The sequence below is a fragment of the Electrona antarctica genome (assembly GCF_951216825.1).
Source record: "Electrona antarctica genome assembly, chromosome: 8".
NCBI lineage: Eukaryota > Metazoa > Chordata > Actinopteri > Myctophiformes > Myctophidae > Electrona > Electrona antarctica.
The window spans coordinates 38,964,009-38,989,059 of record NC_136789.1 but is presented as its reverse complement, the minus strand read 5'-3'; the positions used below and the strand labels follow the sequence as shown (position 1 = coordinate 38,989,059).

Genomic DNA, 25,051 nt, shown 5'->3' with positions numbered 1-25,051 from the left:
AGTGAAAGACAACATGACGGAAGAGTCTGGAACCTCCCACACCAGCACCTACTCAGAGCTCTACATCTCAGCGGGACAGAGTGAAGGGGTTAATAGCCAACATGAGGTGATACAGCTTGAGAGAACTTCCAACATGAAGACCTTCCATGACGATCCAATCAACTGCTGTAAAATCCTTAAGATCCTGTTCCCTGGCAGAACAGTTCTGACCAATGGCATCGCTGGCATCGGAAAAACATTCTCTGCGCGCAAGTTTGCTCTGGACTGGGCAAGAGGTTTGGAGAATCAAGATATAGATCTCCTGGTTCTCTTTTCATTCCAGGAGCTGAACTTGGTCAGAGATAAGCAGTACAGTCTTCTCAACCTGATCCATGAGTTCCACCCAACGTTAAAGAAGGTCACAGCAGAGCAGCTCGCTGCCTGGAAAGTTTGCTTCATCTTTGATGGCCTCGATGAAAGCAGGTCTCCGTTGCACTTCGACAAAAATGAAATCATCTCTGATGTAACAGTGACATCATCGGTGGATGCTCTTTTGACAAACCTCATCAAGGGGAATCTGCTCCCCTCCGCCCTCCTCTGGATAACCACCAGACCTGCAGCAGCCAATCGGATCCCTCCTGCATGTGTTGACATGGTGACAGAAGTGCGGGGGTTCACAGACCCCCAGAAGGAGAAGTACTTCAGGAAGAGATTCAGTGAAGAGAAGCTGGCCGACAGAGTCCTCTCACACTTGAAGACATCGAGGAGCCTCCACATCATGTGTTACATCCCACTCTTCTGTTGGATCATTGCTACCGTTCTGCTGGACATGTTGAGGACACTCACCACGATAGGACAGCTGCCCAAAACCCTGACTGAGATGTGCTGCCACTTCCTGTTGGTTCAGACAAACACGAAGAAGCAGAAGTATGATGAGACTCATGAGGGGGAAAAGAGAAAAAAGAAAATAAACAAAAAAAAGAAAGATAATCGACAGCAGCTCATGAAGTCTGACAGGGATGTTCTTCTGAATCTGGGCAAGCTGGCGTTTAAACACCTGAAGAAAAGTAGCATCATGTTCTACCAAGGAGACCTGGAAGAGTGTGGTCTTGATGTGAAAGACGCTGCGCTGTACTCAGGAGTGTGCACACAGATCTTCAAAACAGAGAGTGTGCTGTTCCAGAAAACGGTCTACAGCTTTGTCCATCTGAGCATCCAGGAGTTTCTTGCTGCAGTCTACCTGTTCCACTGTTTCACACAGAAGAACATGGAGGTACTGAAGACATTCATTGGAGGTTATTATTACAGTAACATCTCCCTCTCAGGCTTTCTGAAAGCTGCTATGAATAAATCCCTGAAGAGTAAAAATGGCCACCTGGACCTCTTAGTCCGCTTCCTTCATGGCCTCTCACTGGAGTCCAACCAGAGTCTGTTAGGAGGCCTGCTGGGTCAGACAGAGAACAGTCCAGAGGAGATCCAGAAAGCCATCCAGAACCTGAAGTGGATGTTAACTCGTGGTGATGTCTCTCCTGACAGATGTATCAACATCTTCCACTGTCTGATGGAGATCAACGACCACTCAATACATCAGGAGATCCAACAGTTCCTGAAGTCAGAGAACAGAACAGAGAAACTGTCTAAGACCCAGTGTTCAGCTCTGGCCGTCATGCTGCAGATGTCAGAGGAGGTTCTGGAAGAGTTGGACCTGGACAAATACAACACATCAAAGGAGGGGCGAAGGAGACTGGTCCCAGCTGTGAGGAACTGCAAAAAGGCTCGGTTAGTAGTTAACACATTGAAATGACATCTGGCCCCACAGGATCTAGTTGGTCACCCCCTTCACATTCAGTAGATCCGCATCTTTTACTAAAGTTGTCCTTTAATAATAGAGAACATACATCATAAATAAATACTGAAACCCAGATATAATCATAATAATTAAGGAAAGTGTATGCATGCACTGTGTATGTAAACTCAAAATTTCCATTCACCAGCTATTCAGTTACAAAAGAAAAACAAATAGGTTTGTTTTTTAATAACCCCCTGAGGGCTCGCGACCCCCAGGTTGAGAACCCCTGGTCTATCCCACACTCTGCTCCTCTAAATACTATTTACATCTAGATTGGTATTTCGTTTTTATATAACTACATCGATTTGTTTTCAGTTAACTTCCATGACAGTGAACTAGGTATAATTTGTATTTATAATCTCTTATTTACAGACTTGCTGGCTGTAAACTCAGTAAAACAGGTGTTGAAGTTGTGTCTTCAGCTCTCAGCTCTGATCCTTCCCATTTGAGAGAATTGGACCTCAGTGAAAACGACCTGCAGGACTCAGGACTAGTGGAGCTGCTCTGTGCTTCACTGAAGAGCCCACACTGTAGACTGGAAGTTCTAAAGTAAGATACATTTACCACATTTATTTTCATCACTTCTGTTTTATTATGTACTGTATTATGTGAATAGAATATGAATGCTGTAGTGAGAATGTATTAATAAGCTTGCTATTTAAAGTGTAATATACCTTTAAGGCAAATGTATAGGCTACTTCGACATACAACATGGTTGTGCACTGCAAATAGTTGATCTACAAGCTCACTGTCTCCAAATGTCTTAATGCCCAGGGTGGGATCTATGTTGCTTCTCTGCTCTACATGTAAAGTGTCTTGAGACAACTTGTTGTGAGTTGACACTTTAATAACATTGAACTGAATTGCGTCGAGGACGCAACACTTGTGAGCTTGTAGATCGGCTATTTTCAACCTTGAATCCCTTGTAGCTACTCCACAGTTATCGAGCTTTACCGTGGTATGCATGAATACATAATCCATATTCTGCATCTATCTACTGTACCAATCAATTATCATTCTATTAGTCTAGGTCTGTGGTTCCCAAACTGAGGACTAGCTTAATGTGCAGCATTGTTTTCTCACTGAACAGTAGACAACAGTATAAGTTACAGTATACAGTATACAGTATACAGTGTACAGTGTACAGTATACAGACTATCTGCACATTTCTAAAGCCCAACCCACACCAAAGGGTTGGGTCAGGACAAGATGTTTTTTTAAGCTAAACCACACCAATGAAACTCATCGAGTTGATCTGAAAAAAATAAAAAAATAAACCTTGTCCCGACCCTTTGGTGTGGTTTGGGCTATAAGGTACAATTAAATTACTTTAATTTAATTACCCAAATTGTCAAATATTACGGAAGAAAGAGGCAAACATTGTGAAAATAGCCGATCTACAAGCTCACTGCAAGGCTTTGTGAGTTTGTAGTTTGGCAATTTTCCACAATATGTATCTGTGGAGCCGAGTCAAACTAAATGTAATGTAATGCCTACAATTCCAAGTCCTTGTCAGGTAGGTGGTCCTCTGTTCAGATATGATTATTTAGGTATCATTTGTTTTATAATCTCTTATTTAATCTGCATTTACAGACTTGTTGGCTGTGAGCTCAGTAAGACAGGTGTTGAAGCTGTGTCTTCAGCTCTCGGCTCTAATCCTTCCCATTTGAGAGAATTGGACCTCAGTGAAAACGACCTGCAGGACTCAGGACTAGTGGAGCTGCTCTGTGCTTCACTGAAGAGCCCACACTGTAGACTGGAAGTTCTAAAGTAAGATACATTTACCACATTTATTTTCATCACTTCTGTTTTATTATGTACTGTATTATGTGAATATAATATGAATGCTGTGGTGAGAATGTATTAATCCATTCTTGGCGGGAACCCCTTTTGGTGTTTTAACCCATTCTGGGCGGGAACCCCTATTGAAAAATAGCAGATCTACAAGCTCATAGCGCGCCACCGAGTGACGCGCTCGGTGGCGCGCTATGAGCTTGTAGATCTGCTATCTGTTTTCAGATGGGGGTCGGCGGCCTATTACATCAGAAATTTTCAGATTTAGAAGACATTTTGGAGAATCGGCCTCAGGGTTAATAAGCTTGATATTGAACGTGTAATATCCCTTTAAGGCAAATGTACAGGCTACTTTGACATAGATGGTTGCGCACCGAAAATAGCTGATCTACAAGCTCACTGTCTCCAAATGTCTTAATGCTCAGGGTGGGATCTATGTTGCTTCTCTGCTCTACATGTAAAGTGTCTTGAGACAACTTGTTGTGAGTTGACACTTTAGTAACATTGAACTGAATTGAATCGCAGCGTGTCGAGGACGCAACACTTGTGAGCTTGTAGATCGGCTATTTTCGACGTTCAACCCCTTGTAGCTGCGCCACAGTTATCGTTCTTTACTGTGGTACGCATGAATACATAATCAATAGTCTGCATCTACCTACTGTACCAATCAATTACCATTATATTAGTCTAGGTCTGTGGTTCTCAAACTGAGGGTCTGGACCCCCAAGGGGGTCCCCAGAGGATTAGCTTAATGTGCAGCATTGTTTTCTCACTGAACAGTAGACAAACCAACAGTATAAGTTACAGTATACAGTGTACAGTATACAGACTATCTGCACATTTCTAAAGCCCAACCCACACCAAAGGGTTGTGTCAGGACTAAGTGTTTTTTTAAGCTAAACCACACTTGGCTACTTCATCATATAACAGAGTTTCTGACTTTTTTCGACTTGCGACCCGTTGTAGCTACACCACAGTTATCACGCTTCTTAATAATATTATAATATTTCATATTAATATTACAGAAGAAATAGGCAAACATTGTGAAAATAGCAGATCTGCAAGCTCACCGTGAGGCGTTGTGAGCTTGTAGTTTGGTAATATTTTCACATTAATGTAATGGCTACAACTCCAAGTGCTTCCAAGGTTGGGGGGGTCCCCAGTTCAAATATTATTATTTTGGGGGGTCCCCGGTACAAATATAATTATGTTGGGGGGTCCCCAGTTCAAATATGATTATTTTGGGGGGTCCCGTTCAAATATAATTATTTTGGGGGGTCCCCGGTTCAAATATGATTATGTTGGGGGTCCCCAGTTCAAATGTGATTATGTTGGGGGGTCCCCAGTTCAAATATGATTATTTTGGGGGGTCAGGGTTTGTTTTAATTTAACTAAAGCATCCAGGTGTGAAGGCACCCTAAGTGGGACAAGAGAGTCCTTTAATAGATGCTGGAAGCAGGTTCTAAATCCAGGAATAATGCATATTTAAATGTGTTATTTATTAATTAATTTATTTATGTATGTTTCCATCTTGTGTTTCAGACTGGCTCACTGCTTCTTGTCAGAGAGATGCTGTGAAGCTCTGGCCTCAGCTGTAAGCTCTAATCCCTCCCTAAGAGAGTTGGACCTGAGCCTCAACGTGGTGAATGATTCAGTCCTGAAGAACTGCAAGTGAGTAGACTTGGGCTGTGTCCATGTTGGACAGTGCAGTGTTTCATTCACTCTGACACGACGTCACAAAGCATGCAGAGAGAACAATGCAGTGCCTCAAAGAAACTAGAAATATTAACCTAGCATTTGTACTCAAAACTAAACAACAACAAAAAACTAAATCTAATAACAAGACATATCCAATATGTGATAGTTTCTGGTTATGGTCCTCTGACCGAGGTTAATTACATTTTTCAGTTATTTCATGTTATATGAAAGCAGGGAATCATATCTTCAAATGTATATATTGGTTGTTCAGTTTGACCCACCAGTTTTGGAGATATGGCTTATAGAGTAATGTCTTGCAGAAAACGAGTTGAGAAAACAGGCTTGAAATGTTCACTTCTGTGGACTCTAACATTACACCTATAGCTACATGTTTAAGCACTTATTTCAGCTCTGACATTTATTTCAGACATGCTCTAGTATGTGAATAGTGACAGTCTGCCTCTTTTAACTCATTTTGGATTAAAAAAAGAACATTGATGCATTGTTGTTCTACTTCCTACAGAGTGAAACACTGTAGTGTCAGCTAGTGGAGACATTGTGTTAGACAGTCAGACATTGATGCATTGTTGTTCTACTTCCTACAGAGTGAAACATGGAGGAGAAGATTGGCTTAATTCTACACTCATTTCAAAACGTGAGTTTTCTGTCTGTGTCAACTTCACACATTAACATTTTACACACTGTTGTATACTTGGTTGATGTTGTCCTGAAAACTCTTGTGCTCTCTACTCTTGGCCTGGTCCTTAACACCATCAAGATGAGGTCATGTGGTTTGACAGAAACAATGGGCCTCATTCACTAACCTGGTCGTAAACAACATGTATTTCGTCTATATTGGTATAAGTTCAGTTCTGACGTGCGATGCATGTGTGTGTGTGTGTGTGTCTATGCTAGTGTCAGTCAGTGAATGATTGAATGTTTACTGTGTTGTTTTCTCATCAGATTTCCAGCGTCTCACACTGGACACAAACACAGCACACTGTGACCTCTCTCTGTCTGAGGACAACAGGAAGGTCACACTGACACTGAGGTCACAGAGGCCAGGGGGTCAGGATCCTCCTGATCATCCAGACAGGTTTGATGACTGTCGTCAGGTTCTGAGTTCACAGAGTGTGACTGGACGCTGTTCCTGGGAGGTAGAGTGCAGTGGAAGGGTTGGTATAGCAGTGGCTGACGGAACAATCAGCAGGAAAGGAGCTGGTGATGACTGTTGGTTTGGATACAGATACAAGTCTTGGAGTCTGGTCTGTGATGGTGATAATGGTTACAGTTACTCTGTCAGACACAACAGACAGAGGACTGTCCTCCCTGTCAGACCCTCTAGAGGCTCCAACAGAGTAGCAGTGTATGTGGACCGTCCCGCTGGGACTCTGTCCTTCTACACAGTGTGCTCTGACTCACTGAGACACCTGTACACCTTCCAGACCACTGGACCTCTCTATGCTGGGTTCAGGTTATACCCCTCCTCCTCCTCCTCCTCCTCAGTGTGTCTGTGTGAGCAGTAAGTATAATGGACACACACACACACACACACACACACACACACACACACACACACACACACACACACACACACACACACACACACACACACACACACACACACACACACACACACACACACACACACACACACAGATCTACAAACTAATGCAGTGTTAATTTTGACAACACATTCTGATTTAGTCTTTTGAATAACACACCATTTAATTGTAGTCCTATTTTAATTTGTACATTATTTAGTCTTAGTCGACTAAATTAAGACTCAATACAATTCAAATGTAATAAAGAAGTTCGTCACTGTCGGGCGAAGTGTTAGAGTCCAACCACCAGGGGGCAGAATGTCTTAAAGTCTCCACCAGGGGACAGAATGTCTTAAAGTCTCCACAGTGTGATTTTATTTGAACTGGGGACCCCCAAAATAATCATATTTGAACTGAGGACCCCCAAAATAATCATATTTGAACTGAGGACCCCCAAACTAATCAAATTTGAACTGAGGACCCCCAAAATAATAAAATAATCATATTTGAACTGAGGACCCCCCCAAAATAATCATTTGAACTGAGGACACACACACACACACACACACACACACACACACACACACACACACACACACACACACACACACACACACACACACACACACACACACACACACACACACACACACACACACACACACACACACACACACACAAGTCTCCACCAGGGGACAGAATGTCTTAAAGTCTCCACACAGTGTGATTTTATTTGAACTGGGGACCCCCAAAATAATCATATTTGAACTGAGGACCCCCAAAATAATCATATTTGAACTGAGGACCCCCAAAATAATCAAATTTGAACTGGGGACCCCCCAAAATAATCAAATTTGAACTGAGGACCCCCAAAATAATCAAATACTCATATTTGAACTGAGGACCCCCCAAAATAATCATATTTGAACTGAGGATACACACACACACACACACACACACACACACACACACACACACACACACACACACACACACACACACACACACACACACACCTGTTTAGCATCATGTCACTCAAAGTTAACATTGGAATATATTATTGATTGTGTGTGTGTGTGTGTGTGTGTGTGTGTGTGTGTGTGTGTGTGTGTGTGTGTGTGTGTGTGTGTGTGTGTGTGTGTGTGTGTGTGTGTGTGTGTGTGTGTGTGTCTCTAGACTCCACTCTGATGAGCTCCATCATTCCAACATGGACATAGTGAGTACAGAACCCTCTAGTGGACATAGTGAGTACAGAACCCTCTAGTGGACATAGTGAGTACAGAACCCTCTAGTGGACATAGTGAGTACAGAACCCTCTAGTGGACATAGTGAATACAGTACCCTCTAGTGGACATAGTGAGTACAGAACCCTCTAGTGGACATAGTGAGTACAGAACCCTCTAGTGGACATAGTGAGTACAGAACCCTCTAGTGGACATAGTGAGTACAGAACCCTCTAGTGGACATAGTGAGTACAGAACCCTCTAGTGGACATAGTGAGTACAGAACCCTCTAGTGGACATAGTGAGTACAGCACCCTCTAGTGGACATAGTGAGTACAGAACCCTCTAGACTCCATCATTCCAACATGGACATAGTGAGTACAGAACCCTCTAGTGGACATAGTGAGTACAGAACCCTCTAGTGGACATAGTGAGTACAGAACCCTCTGCTCTGCACAATAATCACACTGACTGAACACCAGGAAAGACACTGATCGTTTCCTGTCTGCTTTGTTGTGTCTTTCAGAGCCCTTTTGAACCCAGTGTGCACACAGAGCAGTCGACCAATCACTACAGGTGAGTTATCCTAGTCAACCAATCAGTACAGGTCAGTTATCCTAGTCAACCAATCCATACAGGTGAGTTATCCTAGTCAACCAATCCGTACAGGTGAGTTATCCTAGTCAACCAATCACTACAGGTGAGTTATCCTAGTCGACCAATCAGTACAGGTGAGTTATCCTAGTCAACCAATCACTACAGGTGAGTTATCCTAGTCGACCAATCAGTACAGGTGAGTTATCCTAGTCAACCAATCACTACAGGTGAGTTATCCTAGTCAACCAATCACTACAGGTGAGTTATCCTAGTCAACCAATCACTACAGGCGAGTTATCCTAGTCAACCAATCAGTACAGGTGAGTTATCCTAGTCAACCAATCACTACAGGTGAGTTATCCTAGTCAACCAATCACTACAGGTGAGTTATCCTAGTCAACCAATCACTACAGGTGAGTTATCCTAGTCAACCAATCACTACAGGTGAGTTATCCTAGTCGACCAATCACTACAGGTGAGTTATCCTAGTCGACCAATCAGTACAGGTGAGTTATCCTAGTCGACCAATCAGTACAGGTGAGTTATCCTAGTCGACCAATCAGTACAGGTGAGTTATCCTAGTCAACCAATCAGTACAGGTGAGTTATCCTAGTCGACCAATCACTACAGGTGAGTTATCCTAGTCGACCAATCAGTACAGGTCAGTTATCCTAGTCGACCAATCAGTACAGGTGAGTTATCCTAGTCGACCAATCAGTACAGGTGAGTTATTCTAGTCAACCAATCAGTACAGGTGAGTTATCCTAGTCAACCAATCACTACAGGTGAGTTATCCTAGTCGACCAATCACTACAGGTGAGTTATCCTAGTCGACCAATCAGTACAGGTGAGTTATCCTAGTCGACCAATCAGTACAGGTGAGTTATCCTAGTCGACCAATCAGTACAGGTGAGTTATCCTAGTCGACCAATCAGTACAGGTGAGTTATCCTAGTCGACCAATCACTACAGGTGAGTTATCCTAGTCAACCAATCAGTACAGGTGAGTTATCCTAGTCAACCAATCACTACAGGTGAGTTATTCTAGTCAACCAATCAGTACAGGTGAGTTATCCTAAACACAGGACAGTCAACCAGTGTTTTTGGCAGGAAATTTCTATTTTAGTCACATTTTAGTCACCTGGAATGTCTTAGTGTTAGTCTAGTTTTAGTCGACTAAATGTCATAAGATTTCAGTCGACTAAAGTGTATTTTGGCGGGCCTTCATGCTGTCGTAATGACAGTTTTTACACTTTCTGAAAATAGCCGGTCTACAAGCTCACAATGCGTCGCGATGCGACGCATTGTGAGCTTGTAGATCGGCTATTTTCACAAGATTTTGTACACATTTTGAACTTGTGAAATGGGACATTCTGCCATACGAGTACTTTTACTTTTAGTACTTTAAGTACATTTTTATGCCAATACTTTTGTACTTTCACTCGAGTACATTTTGAATACAGGACTTTACTTCTAACGGAGTATGTCTACGTTGCAGTATTGATACTTTTACTTAGGTAAAACATTTGAGTACTTTTTTCCACCACTGGTCACAGGTTCAAGTTCGCCAGGTCCGGACTGTTCCAGTGCAGCGAGACAGCGTTGGTGTTTAAAACGACAGGCGAAGGAGAGGTCCTCTACAGGACTGTTCAGTGGGAGGAGAGATGGTTCCAGCCAACAGGAAGGACTCCTGCAGGTCCTCTGTTTGACATCCAGTGTCCTCAGAAGTCTGTCTGCCAGCTACACCTGCCACACTGTGACGTCACACCAGGTGAGTCAGCTACACCTGCCACACTGTGACGTCACACCTGGTGAGTCAGCTACACCTGCCACACTGTGACGTCACACCTGGTGAGTCACTGTTGAGACTTGGATGGTTAGAGCGGCGTGATTATATACAAAGTCAATGCAAAGACGAGAAGTTGTGTGGACGGGCATGGCTAACAGCCACATGGTGTCTATATCTATATCTATATATAGATTTAAATGTTCCAGTTCATAGCCTACTGCAGGCCTGGTTGACTATTGAAGAATTAAATGTTCCAGTTCATAGCCTACTGCAGGCCTTGTTGACTATAGATTTAAATGTTCCAGTTCATAGCCTACTGCAGGCCTGGTTGACTATTGAAGAATTAAATGTTCCAGTTCATAGCCTACTGCAGGCCTGGTTGACTATAGATTTAAATGTTCCAGTTCATAGCCTACTGCAGGCCTTGTCGACTAGATTTAGAAGACATTTTGAAGCTCTTAATTGCTACTAAAATGATATATAGTTAATTTGGAGAAATCCATCATATAACAAGTAAGTCAATGAGTGAGAAGCACAGAGAGGAGTGGGTGGGGCTTAGCGAAGGGTGAAGTGGTTTAGACATTGTGTTAAGATACTGTAACATCTCTTGTGTTTCTTTTAAGATTTTGTTTACATGGAATGGAATCTATGTTATTTTATTTTCCCCACAGGTGATCTGTCCGTGGCCCACATCACAGAGGAGGGTCTGGAACTCTTACAACCACAGAGAGTGACCCAGACTCATGTGGTTGTAAATGTGAACCATCTGTCTCTCTTTGGGATCCTGGAAAGAATCTTGAGCTACTTTCAACAACCCAAACCAAAACGTGCTCAGGTGTTGCTGTTCCGTCAAGAGTCACGGATACGGAGGACGCTGAGTGTGTTACTGCTGCCCAGTAATGTGACTTACAGAGAGGTAAATATATCTGTTAAGTAATGTGCCTTACAGAGAGGTACATATATCTGTTAAGTAATGTGTCTTACAGAGAGGTAAATATATCTGTTAAGTAATGTGTCTTACAGAGAGGTAAATATATCTGTTAAGTAATGTGCCTTACAGAGAGGTACATATATCTGTTAAGTAATGTGTCTTACAGAGAGGTAAATATATCTGTTAAGTAATGTGTCTTACAGAGAGGTAAATATATCTGTTAAGTAATGTGTCTTACAGAGAGGTAAATATATCTGTTAAGTAATGTGACTTACAGAGAGGTAAATATATCTGTTAAGTAATGTGTCTTACAGAGAGGTAAATATATCTGTTAAGTAATGTGGCTTACAGAGAGGTAAATATATCTGTTAAGTAATGTGACTTACAGAGAGGTAAATATATCTGTTAAGTAATGTGTCTTACAGAGAGGTAAATATATCTGTTAAGTAATGTGACTTACAGAGAGGTAAATATATCTGTTAAGTAATGTGCCTTACAGAGAGGTAAATATATCTGTTAAGTAATGTGCCTTACAGAGAGGTAAATATATCTGTTAAGTCATGTGTCTTACGGAGAGGTAAATATATCTGTTAGGTAATGGAATGGTAATGGAACCAAATGGACCCGTTAGGGTCCATTTGGTTCCATTTGTGCACTCTCAGAGTTACAGAGCCATGAGGGTCCATTTGGTTCCTAACTATCATATAGCTGGGGGGCCCCTGGAACTCCCTCAAGGACCCCTTGGGGTCCCCGGACCCCACTTTGGGAACCACTGGCCTAGGGGGGTCATTTCATTTGGCTCCTGAGAAATGTCAGCTCTGCCTACATACCAGATCTGCCTACATACCAGCTCTGCCTACATACCAGCTCTGCCTACATACCAGATCTGCCTACATACCAGCTCTGCCTACATACCAGCCACTATGAATGAACCATCTGATCAAACTGTGTTGGTGTGATTATAGGTGAAGGTATGAATGAACCATCTGATCAAACTGTGTTGGTGTCATTATAGGTGAAGGAAGCTCATGAAGACAATCAAAGCATCAAGGTCACCTCCGACTGTGTTCTCATCCCAGACCAACGCTACAGTCTGTCAGTGCTGCAGTGTCCTTCACAGGACGTACAACCTGAGGTACGTTTTAAACCTACAATATCTGTTTATTGTATGGTAAAGCAGTGTGAGTCAAGGAAACTGTTATTTTCACTCCTCCGCCACTACTACTGCTACTACTGCTGCTGCTACTGCTGCTACTGCTACTGCTGCTACTACTGCTACTACTGCTGCTACTACTACTGCTACTGCTGCTGCTACTACTGCTACTGCTGCTGCTACTTAGAGATGGGATTTATGGCTCTTTGAAGGGAGCTGGATCTCTGGGATCCGTTCCTTTCAAAGAGTCGTTCAAAAGACTGGCTCTTTTGAACGACGTTCCCGATGGGTGGGGGGGGGGGGCAAAAAAGAAAAAAAACTCTGTCTGCCCAGTGTCCCCCCAGTGCCTCCCCAGTACCTCCCCAATATCTGCCCTAGTGACTCCCCAGTGCCTCCCCAGTGTCTCCCCAGTGCCCAGTGTCCCCCCCAGTGTATCCTGCTTAGGGCGCCAGCTTGCTCATGACCGGCCCTGGTTGAAACCCCCCTGCCCCCCTCCTCCTCTAAAAAGGAACGGCTCCCTACTGTGAACCGGATCCCATCGTTCCTTTCAAAGAGCCGTTCAAATGATCCGACTCGTTCACGAACGTCACATCTCTACTGCTACTACTACTGCTACTGCAGTAGTAGTAGCAGCAGCAGTAGCATGCTACTGCTGCTGCTGCTGCTGCTGCTGCTGCTGCTGCTGCTACTGCTACTGCTACTGCTACTGCTACTGCTACTGCTGCTGCTACTGCTACTACTACTGCTGCTGCTACTTACTACTGCTGCTTGCTGCTGCTGCTGCTGCTACTACTGCTGCTACTACTGCTACTACTAATGCTACTACTGCTACTACTACTACTACTAATGCTACTACTACTGCTGCTGCTGCTGCTGCTGCTGCTACTGCTGCTACTACTACTACTACTACTACAGGTGGCTGCGTTACTACTTGCCTATCGGGCCATGGCTCTTTAGCCGAATGGTAACATACGCGGCTGACTGATACGAGGTTCCGGGTTCGCCTCCCTGCCGGCGCTACACTACTACTAACTAACTAACATTATTACTAGTATAACCACTACACCTCTACTACCAATACTAATGTTATTACTGCTGCTACAATCACTACTGTAGCACTACTACCATTAGTATACAACTATAATCACTACTGTATCACTACTACCATTAGTATACAACTATAATCACTACTGTAGCACTACTACCATCTATTATACAATTGAAAAGGTGTACCCAACCCAGGAAAAGGGACCCAAAGTCACACACTGCATACGACACTCACACGTCACTGACACACTGCAACACGCTACACTCACACGACAGTGACGTCACAGACTTACCCTCCGCGTCGATCCACGGCTATCTCCTCATGTCGCGCAGCACACTGACACTCAACACCACCCCCGGAACAATTCTCATTGCACTGCCACTAAAGCCGGCTGCCTTCCACACTCACAAATAATATCAATATCAATAATAAACACAAAAACGCCACAAGCACCGACACCCCCGCACGCACACACTCACACACGGGCCACGGAACACTGTTGCCAGGTCTATGCAAACAAGCCCAGAAAAAATGCCATACAACACGCTACTCACACACACTACAACACGCTTAAAACTCGCGGACCTGGCAACACTGCATCCTTTTTTCCCATTGGCTACTGTTGCTAATTTGTTGCCACGTCTATGAAAACAAGCACAGCAAAAATCGACACCTGGCGTGGAACAAACGGGACGAACCGAGGCGCATATATGGATAAGAACAACAACACCAACACTACACGCACACGCGCTGCAACACAAAACAGCTGCATACAACGCGTGTCACTGTCGACTTCTGTATCTGTGGACTTCTGTATCGCAACGCGGGGCAACGCAACTCTGGGATGAGCGGGCCAAAGGCCCGCGAAGTTCTAGTTAGTATACAACTATAATCACTACTGTATCACTACTACCATTAGTATACAACTATAATCACTACTGTATCACTACTACCATTAGTATACAACTATAATCACTACTGTATCACTACTACCATTAGTATACAACTATAATCACTACTGTAGCACTAAAAAAGTCTCTGTTTTTCAGGCTGCAGTCCCTTATTTTGAAGACTATGGACCAAATTACCATGCAAAGTTCCTGGTGACTATGGATGTCAATGCAGGACGCTTCTCAATGGAATTGAGAAGGGAACTGAGCCCCGACTCTGGACCGGTCTGGCAGCAAGGCATTACCCTGGAAGGTAAAGTTATGGACTTTCATTCAACCTTGGGATGTAGCAAGGCATTACCCTGGAAGGTAAAGTTATGGGCTTTCATTCAACCTTGGGATGTAGCAAGGCATTACCCTGGAAGGTAAAGTTATGGGCTTTCATTCAACCTTGGGATGTAGCAAGACATTACCCTGGAAGGTAAAGTTATGGGCTTTCATTCAACCTTGGGATGTAGCAAGGCATTACCCTGGAAGGTAAAGTTATGGGCTTCCATTCAACCTTGGGATGTAGCAAGACATTACCCTGGAAGGTAAAGTTATGGGCTTTCATTCAACCTTGGGATGTAGCAAGACATTACCCTGGAAGGTAAAGTTATGGGCTTTCATTCAACCTTGGGATGTAGCAAGGCATTACCCTGGAAGGTAAAGTTATGGGCTTTCATTCAACCTTGGGATGTAGCAAGGCATTACACTGGAAGGTAAAGTTATGGGCTTTCATTCAACCTTGGGATGTAGCAAGGCATTACCCTGGAAGGTAAAGTTATGGGCTTTCATTCAACCTTGGGATGTAGCAAGGCATTACCCTGGAAGGTAAAGTTATGGGCTTTCATTCAACCTTGGGATGTAGCAAGGCATTACCCTGGAAGGTAAAGTTATGGGCTTTCATTCAACCTTGGGATGTAGCAAGGCATTACCCTGGAAGGTAAAGTTATGGACTTTCATTCAACCTTGGGATGTAGCAAGGCATTACCCTGGAAGGTAAAGTTATGGGCTTTCATTCAACCTTGGGATGTAGCAAGGCATTACCCTGGAAGGTAAAGTTATGGGCTTTCATTCAACCTTGGGATGTAGCAAGGCATTACCCTGGAAGGTAAAGTTATAGACTTTCATTCAACCTTGGGATATAGCAAGCCGGTCTCACCCAAATACGGTGAAATAGCACAGATTGGCAATTCAAATACACACCTAGAAAACCCCAAAATCCGTACATATTACACTGAAACTGAAATGCTCCACATAGGGGCCCCTATCTCCACATAGGGGCCCCTATCCCCGGAACGTCACGTCCACTTCCATGGAACGTGCTGCAGTTCCACTTTTCGCCAGTAGGTAGTGGCAGCGTCAACGTTGGATTAGCCTTACTGGGGGCTTGGGGACACCACCGAGCACGCTGAAGCGCGCCAGTTGTAGCGTCGAACCTTGTGAAGTTCGGTAGAGCCGACTCTGCCCCGGTCGAGTTGCAACCGAATCGTAAATCATGTCAAACCCGATCTCACTCCCCTCACACGGTGAAATAGCAATACGTTCACGGTCAAAACAGTAGTAGTGTAATATGTAGGGATTGTGGGGGTTTACAGTATGTAGGGACTTGCCAGTCCGTGCTATTTCACCATGCTTGGGTGAGATGGGCCTCGATGTAGAGACTCTCTGGTTAGTTTCTGTTCATAATTTGAACACTTTTATTTCTTGCAGCACAATCTACAGGAGCAGCTGCTTCTGCACCAGGTGAGTTTCTAGCTTGTAGATCTGTTAAAATACATAATTTAAATAAAAACAAACTATTTTTGTCATCTCCCACTTGAATTAAAGTGACTTCACTTGATTAATTTGATTAATAGACGGAAAGGGAAGCTCAAACCCAAAATGCAATAGCCTACTTTGTTTTCAAGAGAGTGTCGCACAAACGTCAGTATTACAAAGTTATTTACACACAAAAAAATCAATGCTCTTTGGCCACTCAGAATAGCCAAATGGCATTGATCACGCCTCCAGGTCTTAAGTTAAGTAATAAGACCTGGTACTTAAGACACGCAAAATACAGCCCCAAGTGTTTTAGTGTTTAGACACTGTAGTGAGATCAAGTGTTTTAGTGTTTAGACACTGTAGTGAGATCAGGTGTTTTAGTGTTTAGACACTGTAGTGAGACTAAGGGCAGTATTATGCGTGTCTTAAGTACCAGGTCTTATTACTTAACTTAAGACCTGGAGGCGTGATCAATGCCATTTGGCTATTCTGAGTGGCCAAACAGCATTGACTACGCCTCCAGGTCTTAAGTTAAGTAATAAGACCTGGTACTTAAGACACGCATAATACTGCCCCAAGTGTTTTAGTGTTTAGACACTGTAGTGAGATCAAGTGTTTTAGTGTTTAGACACTGTAGTGAGATCAAGTGTTTTAGTGTTTAGACACTGTAGTGAGATCAAGTGTTTTAGTGTTTAGACACTGTAGTGAGATCAAGTGTTTTAGTGTTTAGACACTGTAGTGAGATCAAGTGTTTTAGTGTTTAGACACACTTTTAATAAGAATTGTTTTCTCCTATAGACCTATGGCTTTCCATTTTAAAACAATGTCAAATGAAAGTTTAAACATGTTTCACTCACACATAGTTTCACCAACAATGTTCAATCCTCCTTAACTTCAGAGAAACACTTTGTGGACCAACATCGGCGTTTCCTGATTCGCAACGTGAGGAATGTGGGTCCCATCCTAGATGTACTCCTTGAGGAGGATATCATCGACGGTGAGAGCTACAGAGATGTGAGGTCCAAACCCACCCCTCAGGAGATGATGAGGGCACTCTATGAACTCCTGACCTCCAGAACAGCCAGAGACACTTTCCACAAAGCTCTCCAGGAACACGAGAATTCTCTCCTTAATGATCTTTAAGTAATTTGCATTTATTTATTTTTTACAAGTTACAAGAGAATGGAGCTTTTCAGGCAGTGCTATATGAATCATTATAATTCATCCTCTTGATTCCCAAGAGCCCCACACTTTCATTCCAATGTTAATCTACAGATTAAGATTGCCCTAGCCTACTTTTTCTTTGTGAACCTGTAAATATTTAGTAATGTAATGTAGCCACTTGATGCTAACTGGTTAGAAAACCTACCACGTTGTTTGACCAAAACGTTGTCCTGGTCCCACGACCACGACAACATAATCATGGCAACCTGAAGTCTTGACGCCTGATCTGTAGTGAGTCTTTCCATGGTGTTATCCTGATCTGTAGTGAGTCTTTCCATGGTGTTATCCTGATCTGTAGTGAGTCTTTCCATGGTGTTATCCTGATCTGTAGTGAGTCTTTCCATGGTGTTATCGACTCCAAATGTAGATTAAAATGCCAGCAGTTTGGCTCAGCTGATGAACAGTTAGTAGATGGCTTTGCTTTGTATCTCTCTCAATAGATCCTCATCACCAATATTGTTCATGTGAATATTTTTTTCCCCTGCACAGATATTGTTATTCACAGCAGCGTTGTTGTTTCTGCACAGATATTGTTATTCACAGCAGCGTTGTTGTTTCTGCACAGATATTGTTATTCACAGCAGCGTTGTTGTTTCTGCACAGATATTGTTATTCACAGCAGCGTTGTTGTTTCTGCACAGATATTGTTATTCACAGCAGCGTTGTTGTTGCTGCACAGATATTGTTATTCACAGCAGCGTTGTTGTTGCTGCACAGATATTGTTATTCACAGCAGCGTTGTTGTTGTTGTTCTTTTCCTGTTAGGAAGTAAGTGATGCTGTTGATGGACCAGGAGTGTTGTTGTCCCGGCTGTGCTTCCCTGCTTGTCCACCAGATGTCCCCCTTCGTCGTCGTGTCCATTTGCGTGTCTCAGTCTTTGTCCCGTGCTTGTTCATGGGATTTTATTTTATTATTATTATTATTATTATTATTTTTATGTTCGTCATGACGCATATTGTGATTGGCCGGAATGAGACGGTGTACAGTATGGCGACGAGAGCGCCCCTCACTTCACACAGGTGTGATTTGTATTGCTCTGTAAAGCTCTTTGAGCTGAGATGTCATGAAAGGTGCTACAAATAAAAGGTATGTAAATGTAATGTAGATTATTATTAAATGTCAGTGTCAGATGTATTCATGTATGTTTGATTTGTGACATTTCACACAAACTGGGAACACTGTATATTTATTTACCTTTGTACATAAACCTTTATATTTGATGCATTTTTATATAAACCCTTATATCTGATCTTATATCTGATCTTGAATATAGACTTTTATACTTGATTCACATTTTATATACATCTTTATATTTGATGATATATTTTTAGATAAACCTGTATATCTAATGCATTTGATTCACATTTTCATATAAACCTTTATATTTGATGATTTGCATTAAACCATGAATTAAACTGTAAAAGTCCTTTTATATATGATTGTATTCAACTTTATCACTGTCAATACTTTGTTTCTTTAAAAAAAAAACAGTTGTTCACGTTATGATCAACTTTATGTCAATAAACGTTCTGTGCAAACATTTATTTAATGAGTTGTTGGAGTTTGGAAGCATTCTTAAATCACTCAATGTCCTGTTTACACCAACACCACCCATTTACAGATGGTCCAGTCATTTAACACATGATGTGAGCTTGTAGATCTGCTATATATACGACGCAGAGATTTAATTAAAATAAATAAACATGGACAGATCATTATAATAATAAATAGGTGATGTCACAATTTCCCATTGACGCCCATGAAAAAAAAAAAAAAGTATATATATATTTCCCATGAATACGGTACTTTTACTTTGTAACAGAGTATGGCTACATTACAGTATTGATACTTTTACTTATAGGTAAACATATGAGTAATTCTTCCATCACTGGTAAACAGGACCCGAGTTGTCTCTGTACTTGGGACTGCTTTTTTCTGTCTACACCAATGTTGCCAAAATATACTCCTACAGCTTGTAGATCTGCTATTTTGTCTAATATTCCCCCCAGAATATGGGTGCTGGGGTTCAAGTGGTTAGAGTCCACTGTCAAAGAAATTAGAGAAACGGCTGGATGGCACTTTTACACCGACTTGTAATGCAGTGGTTCCCAAAGTGGGGTCCGGGGACCCCTAGGGGTACTTGAGGGAGTTCCAGGGGGTCCCTAGCTCAATTAGAGATAGTTGGGAACCAAATGGACCCTTATGGGTCTGTAACTCAGAGAGTGTACACTTTGACAGCCCATACAGCCACACAGAAAAGTCCTATATCTGATTGACAGCCCATACATCCAATCAGAAAAGTCCTATCTGATTGACAGCCCATAGATCCACACAGAAAAGTCCTATATCTGATTGACAGCCCATACATCCAATCAGAAAAGTCCTATCTGATTGACAGCCCATAGATCCAAACAGAAAAGTCTTATCTGATTGACAGCCCATACATCCAAACAGAAAAGTCCTGATTGACAGCCCATACATCCAATCAGAAAAGTCCTGTCTGATTGACAGCCCATAGAGCCACACGGGGACTACACATTTCACGCCCCCAAATGAGACAGCGTCCCCACTTCTGGTCCATTAGAACGGTGTACTGCAGGCCAGCCCGTAGAAGTCCATTGAAATTCAACAGTAGTTAGCCTAGTGTCTTTGTCAACATATATTGTTGTTTTCTCAATAGAGGATGTATTTCACATTTAATTTACCACTTGAATGAGTTAACCATAATGTTAACGGAGCAGAGGGGAGACGGCAGACAGAGAACCTGTCGCTTTTAAGGGACGTCACTGCCTTTACGAGGCTACGAGCGCCGACTTTGAAGAGTGGAATTCTCAATTCTCATTTATAAAGCCATTCTTGGTAATCTACCACGTTACATTGGTTCTAAATTTGAACTTGTCCAAAACTCTCTCAACCTCAGATCAAATGCTTGGTTACGCTATGTCGTGCCCCCAACAAAATCTGAGGCTGGAAAAAAAAAAGCTTATTTCGGACCCTGGTCTTGGAATGACCTACAGACCAGACTCAAACTGGACCCTGGTCTTAATGACCTACAGACCAGACTCAAACTGGACCCTGGTCTTGGAATGACCTACAGACCAGACTCAAACTGGACCCTGGTCTTAATGACCTACAGACCAGACTCAAACTGGACCCTGGTCTTGGAATGACCTACAGACCAGACTCTAACTGGACCCTGGTCTTAATGACCTACAGACCAGACTCAAACTGGACCCTGGTCTTGGAATGACCTACAGACCAGACTCAAACTGGACCCTGGTCTTAATGACCTACAGACCAGACTCAAACTGGACCCTGGTCTTAATGACCTACAGACCAGACTCAAACTGGACCCTGGTCTTGGAATGACCTACAGTCCAGACTCAAACTGGACCCTGGTCTTAATGACCTACAGTCCAGACTCAAACTGGACCCTGGTCTTGGAATGACCTACAGACCAGACTCAAACTGGACCCTGGTCTTAATGTCCTACAGACCAGACTCAAACTGGACCCTGGTCTTGGAATGACCTACAGTCCAGACTCAAACTGGACCCTGGTCTTAATGACCTGTAGACCAGACTCAAACTGGACCCTGGTCTTAATGACCTACAGTCCAGACTCAAACTGGACCCTGGTCTTAATGACCTACAGTCCAGACTCAAACTGGACCATGGTCTTGGAATGACCTACAGACCAGACTCAAACTGGACCCTGGTCTTAATGACCTACAGACCAGACTCAAACTGGACCCTGGTCTTAATGACCTACAGACCAGACTCAAACTGGACCCTGGTCTTAATGACCTACAGTCCAGACTCAAACTGGACCCTGGTCTTAATGACCTACAGACCAGACTCAAACTGGACCCTGGTCTTGGAATGACCTACAGACCAGACTCAAACTGGACCCTTGTCTTAATGACCTACAGACCAGACTCAAACTGGACCCTGGTCTTAATGACCTACAGACCAGACTCAAACTGGACCCTGGTCTTAATGACCTACAGACCAGACTCAAACTGGACCCTGGTCTTAATGACCTACAGACCAGACTCAAACTGGACCCTGGTCTTGGAATGACATACAGACCAGACTCAAACTGGACCCTGGTCTTGGAATGACCTGTAGACCAGACTCAAACTGGACCCTGGTCTTGGAATGACCTACAGACCAGACTCAAACTGGACCCTGGTCTTAATGACCTACAGACCAGACTCAAACTGGACCCTGGTCTTAATGACCTACAGACCAGACTCAAACTGGACCCTGGTCTTAATGACCTACAGACCAGACTCAAACTGGACCCTGGTCTTGGAATGACCTACAGACCAGACTCAAACTGGACCCTGGTCTTAATGACCTACAGACCAGACTCAAACTGGACCCTGGTCTTGGAATGACCTACAGACCAGACTCTAACTGGACCCTGGTCTTAATGACCTACAGACCAGACTCAAACTGGACCCTGGTCTTGGAATGACCTACAGACCAGACTCAAACTGGACCCTGGTCTTAATGACCTACAGACCAGACTCAAACTGGACCCTGGTCTTAATGACCTACAGACCAGACTCAAACTGGACCCTGGTCTTGGAATGACCTACAGTCCAGACTCAAACTGGACCCTGGTCTTAATGACCTACAGTCCAGACTCAAACTGGACCCTGGTCTTGGAATGACCTACAGACCAGACTCAAACTGGACCCTGGTCTTAATGTCCTACAGACCAGACTCAAACTGGACCCTGGTCTTGGAATGACCTACAGTCCAGACTCAAACTGGACCCTGGTCTTAATGACCTGTAGACCAGACTCAAACTGGACCCTGGTCTTAATGACCTACAGTCCAGACTCAAACTGGACCCTGGTCTTAATGACCTACAGTCCAGACTCAAACTGGACCATGGTCTTGGAATGACCTACAGACCAGACTCAAACTGGACCCTGGTCTTAATGACCTACAGACCAGACTCAAACTGGACCCTGGTCTTAATGACCTACAGACCAGACTCAAACTGGACCCTGGTCTTAATGACCTACAGTCCAGACTCAAACTGGACCCTGGTCTTAATGACCTACAGACCAGACTCAAACTGGACCCTGGTCTTGGAATGACCTACAGACCAGACTCAAACTGGACCCTTGTCTTAATGACCTACAGACCAGACTCAAACTGGACCCTGGTCTTAATGACCTACAGACCAGACTCAAACTGGACCCTGGTCTTAATGACCTACAGACCAGACTCAAACTGGACCCTGGTCTTAATGACCTACAGACCAGACTCAAACTGGACCCTGGTCTTGGAATGACATACAGACCAGACTCAAACTGGACCCTGGTCTTGGAATGACCTGTAGACCAGACTCAAACTGGACCCTGGTCTTGGAATGACCTACAGACCAGACTCAAACTGGACCCTGGTCTTAATGACCTACAGACCAGACTCAAACTGGACCCTGGTCTTAATGACCTACAGACCAGACTCAAACTGGACCCTGGTCTTAATGACCTACAGACCAGACTCAAACTGGCTGCTGTGATTCCCCTAGTGAGCTTTAAAAGGATTGCCATGGGCACACTTCCCATGCACTGCTCCTGCTTTGACGTATAGCAAATGTCTGCTTGCTTTTTAGTCTACTAGCAATTTTCCGTTGCTTAGTTTTTATTTTATTAGTCCTCATTGGTCGCGTTAATAGGCGTTCCTGTTCTCCCTTTGAGCTTCCGTAGTGGGTTCTGTATTTATGAGCATTGTATGTCTGTCCTGTTTTTTGTTGTGTATTTTGTTTGTTATTGGCAGAGCTGTGTCACTTATTTTGCCTCTTGTCTTGGCCAGTTCACACTTGTAAAAGAGACTTCAGTCTCAATGTGGTTTTTACTGGTTAAATAAAGGTTAAAAAAACACCCCACTTTGGGAACCACTGGTGTAGGGTACTGCGCCTGCCTTGGGCAAATACTTTTATTTTATTTATAATATCAAGATGGCTAGATCTATCATCACATGGTATAGGCCAGTGGTTCCCAAAGTGGGGTCCGGGGACCCCCAGGGGTACCTGAGGGAGTTCCAGGGGGTCCCCAGCTAAATGATAGTTTGGAACCAAATGGACCCTTATGGGGTCTGTAACTCTGACCCCACTCTCAGAGTTAAATTAACATTGATTTTACTAAATAAATTGGGAGTCCCAGAGATAGAAATGCCATTAAATGGGGGTCCGTAGACTAATGCATGTCAAACTGGGGGTCCTTGAAATTAAAATGGTTGAGAATCACTGCTAGAGCCGTACAAATCTTCTCTTATGGGGGTCCCTGGCATATCTTTTCAAATGGGGGTCCGCGGGGCTAATGAGTGTCTATTTGGGGGTCCTGTGAAAAAGATTGGGGAACCACCGGTAGGCCTATAGGATAGCCCCTTTTCATCTCAGCCCTATATTATCCTTTATATTATTTTATCATATTTATATTATGGGTTTCCTGACGCCAAGTTCAGATTTACTGTCTATTAGACTTTCCCCAGTCAAGTTAACTCGCATACTGAGAGGTCTATTTTGATATGAGACTACATGTATTTGACCTTGATGCCTAGTGAGAAAGTAGATAGCCGTGCTTTTCTCTGTTAGAGTTCACAGATGACAGGGAAAGAATGTTATCTTCAGGTTGCCATAGCAACGCCAGCCTCTGTGCTTTCCCGGTCTATGGCCCTCAAAGACTGAACCAAGGAAGATGAATTCTACGTCACGATACCATCCATGTGCTGGTCGAATGAGTGCTCGACAACCAGCACCACCATGGGATATTGCGGATATGAACTATCTCAAGCCAATGAACTTTAGATCAACAAATCTGACGTCAGATTGCAGTATTTAGCCTGGAACAATACTGTGAAGAAGGAGATTCAGCACTCGGACAATTGGACTATTTATTCTAAATTATGATGTAATTACTAGCTGAATTCCATTAAATTTCTCTGTAAATTGACTTTATATCTACTAAAATTATGGTTAAAACCTGAATCTTTCCTCTCAGAACTTTATTCATCTGCGTCCAAATTCTTTTTTAAGGTCTTTCTGTTTTTTATGGTACCGTGACTGTCATTCAAGATTGTCATTTTTAAGGTAAAGACAGCACGGCATTTGGGTCTCCCTGCTGGGTTATTGAAGGTATTTATTTACAGTCTTCTAAAACTATTACAATATTCATATAAGTATGGATTTTATTTCCATCAATTGGTCTTCGATCCTTGATTATTTTTATCCATTAACATTCATATAAACTAATGCATAATTTGTTATTAGGCTATTAGTATTACTAGTAATATCAAGTATATTATTATCAGTATTAAGTATCAATCATTTATTGATTTTCTGCTAAGATGTTAACAACCCTGGAGACACCGTCTCCACACCATAGCGCAAAACATTCTTAAGCTGCGCACTTCTTAAGCTGCGCGCAGCTTAAATTCTGAGTTTTTAGACAGCTGGTGGATGGAAAAGAAGCTCCACCTCCGCGGAAGACTTGAGCGGAGGAGAG

At 43.2% G+C, this 25,051-nt stretch overlaps 1 protein-coding gene across 1 annotated transcript; it reads left to right on the top strand.

Moving 5' to 3' along the window:
• Positions 1-13: 13 nt before the first annotated feature.
• LOC306928761 (NACHT, LRR and PYD domains-containing protein 1-like) lies at positions 14-18,993 on the top strand (the record flags this gene model as incomplete). The annotated part of the gene is made up of 13 exons (XM_079509033.1): positions 14-1,758; positions 2,201-2,377; positions 5,165-5,293; positions 6,351-6,842; positions 8,041-8,080; positions 8,614-8,663; positions 10,240-10,454; positions 11,144-11,388; positions 12,419-12,538; positions 14,654-14,807; positions 16,250-16,282; positions 17,199-17,443; positions 18,290-18,993. 12 exons carry the CDS (start codon positions 14-16, stop codon positions 17,441-17,443), a joined length of 3,645 nt encoding a protein of 1,214 aa, XP_079365159.1. The 3' UTR covers positions 18,290-18,993.
• Positions 18,994-25,051: the final 6,058 nt, after the last annotated feature.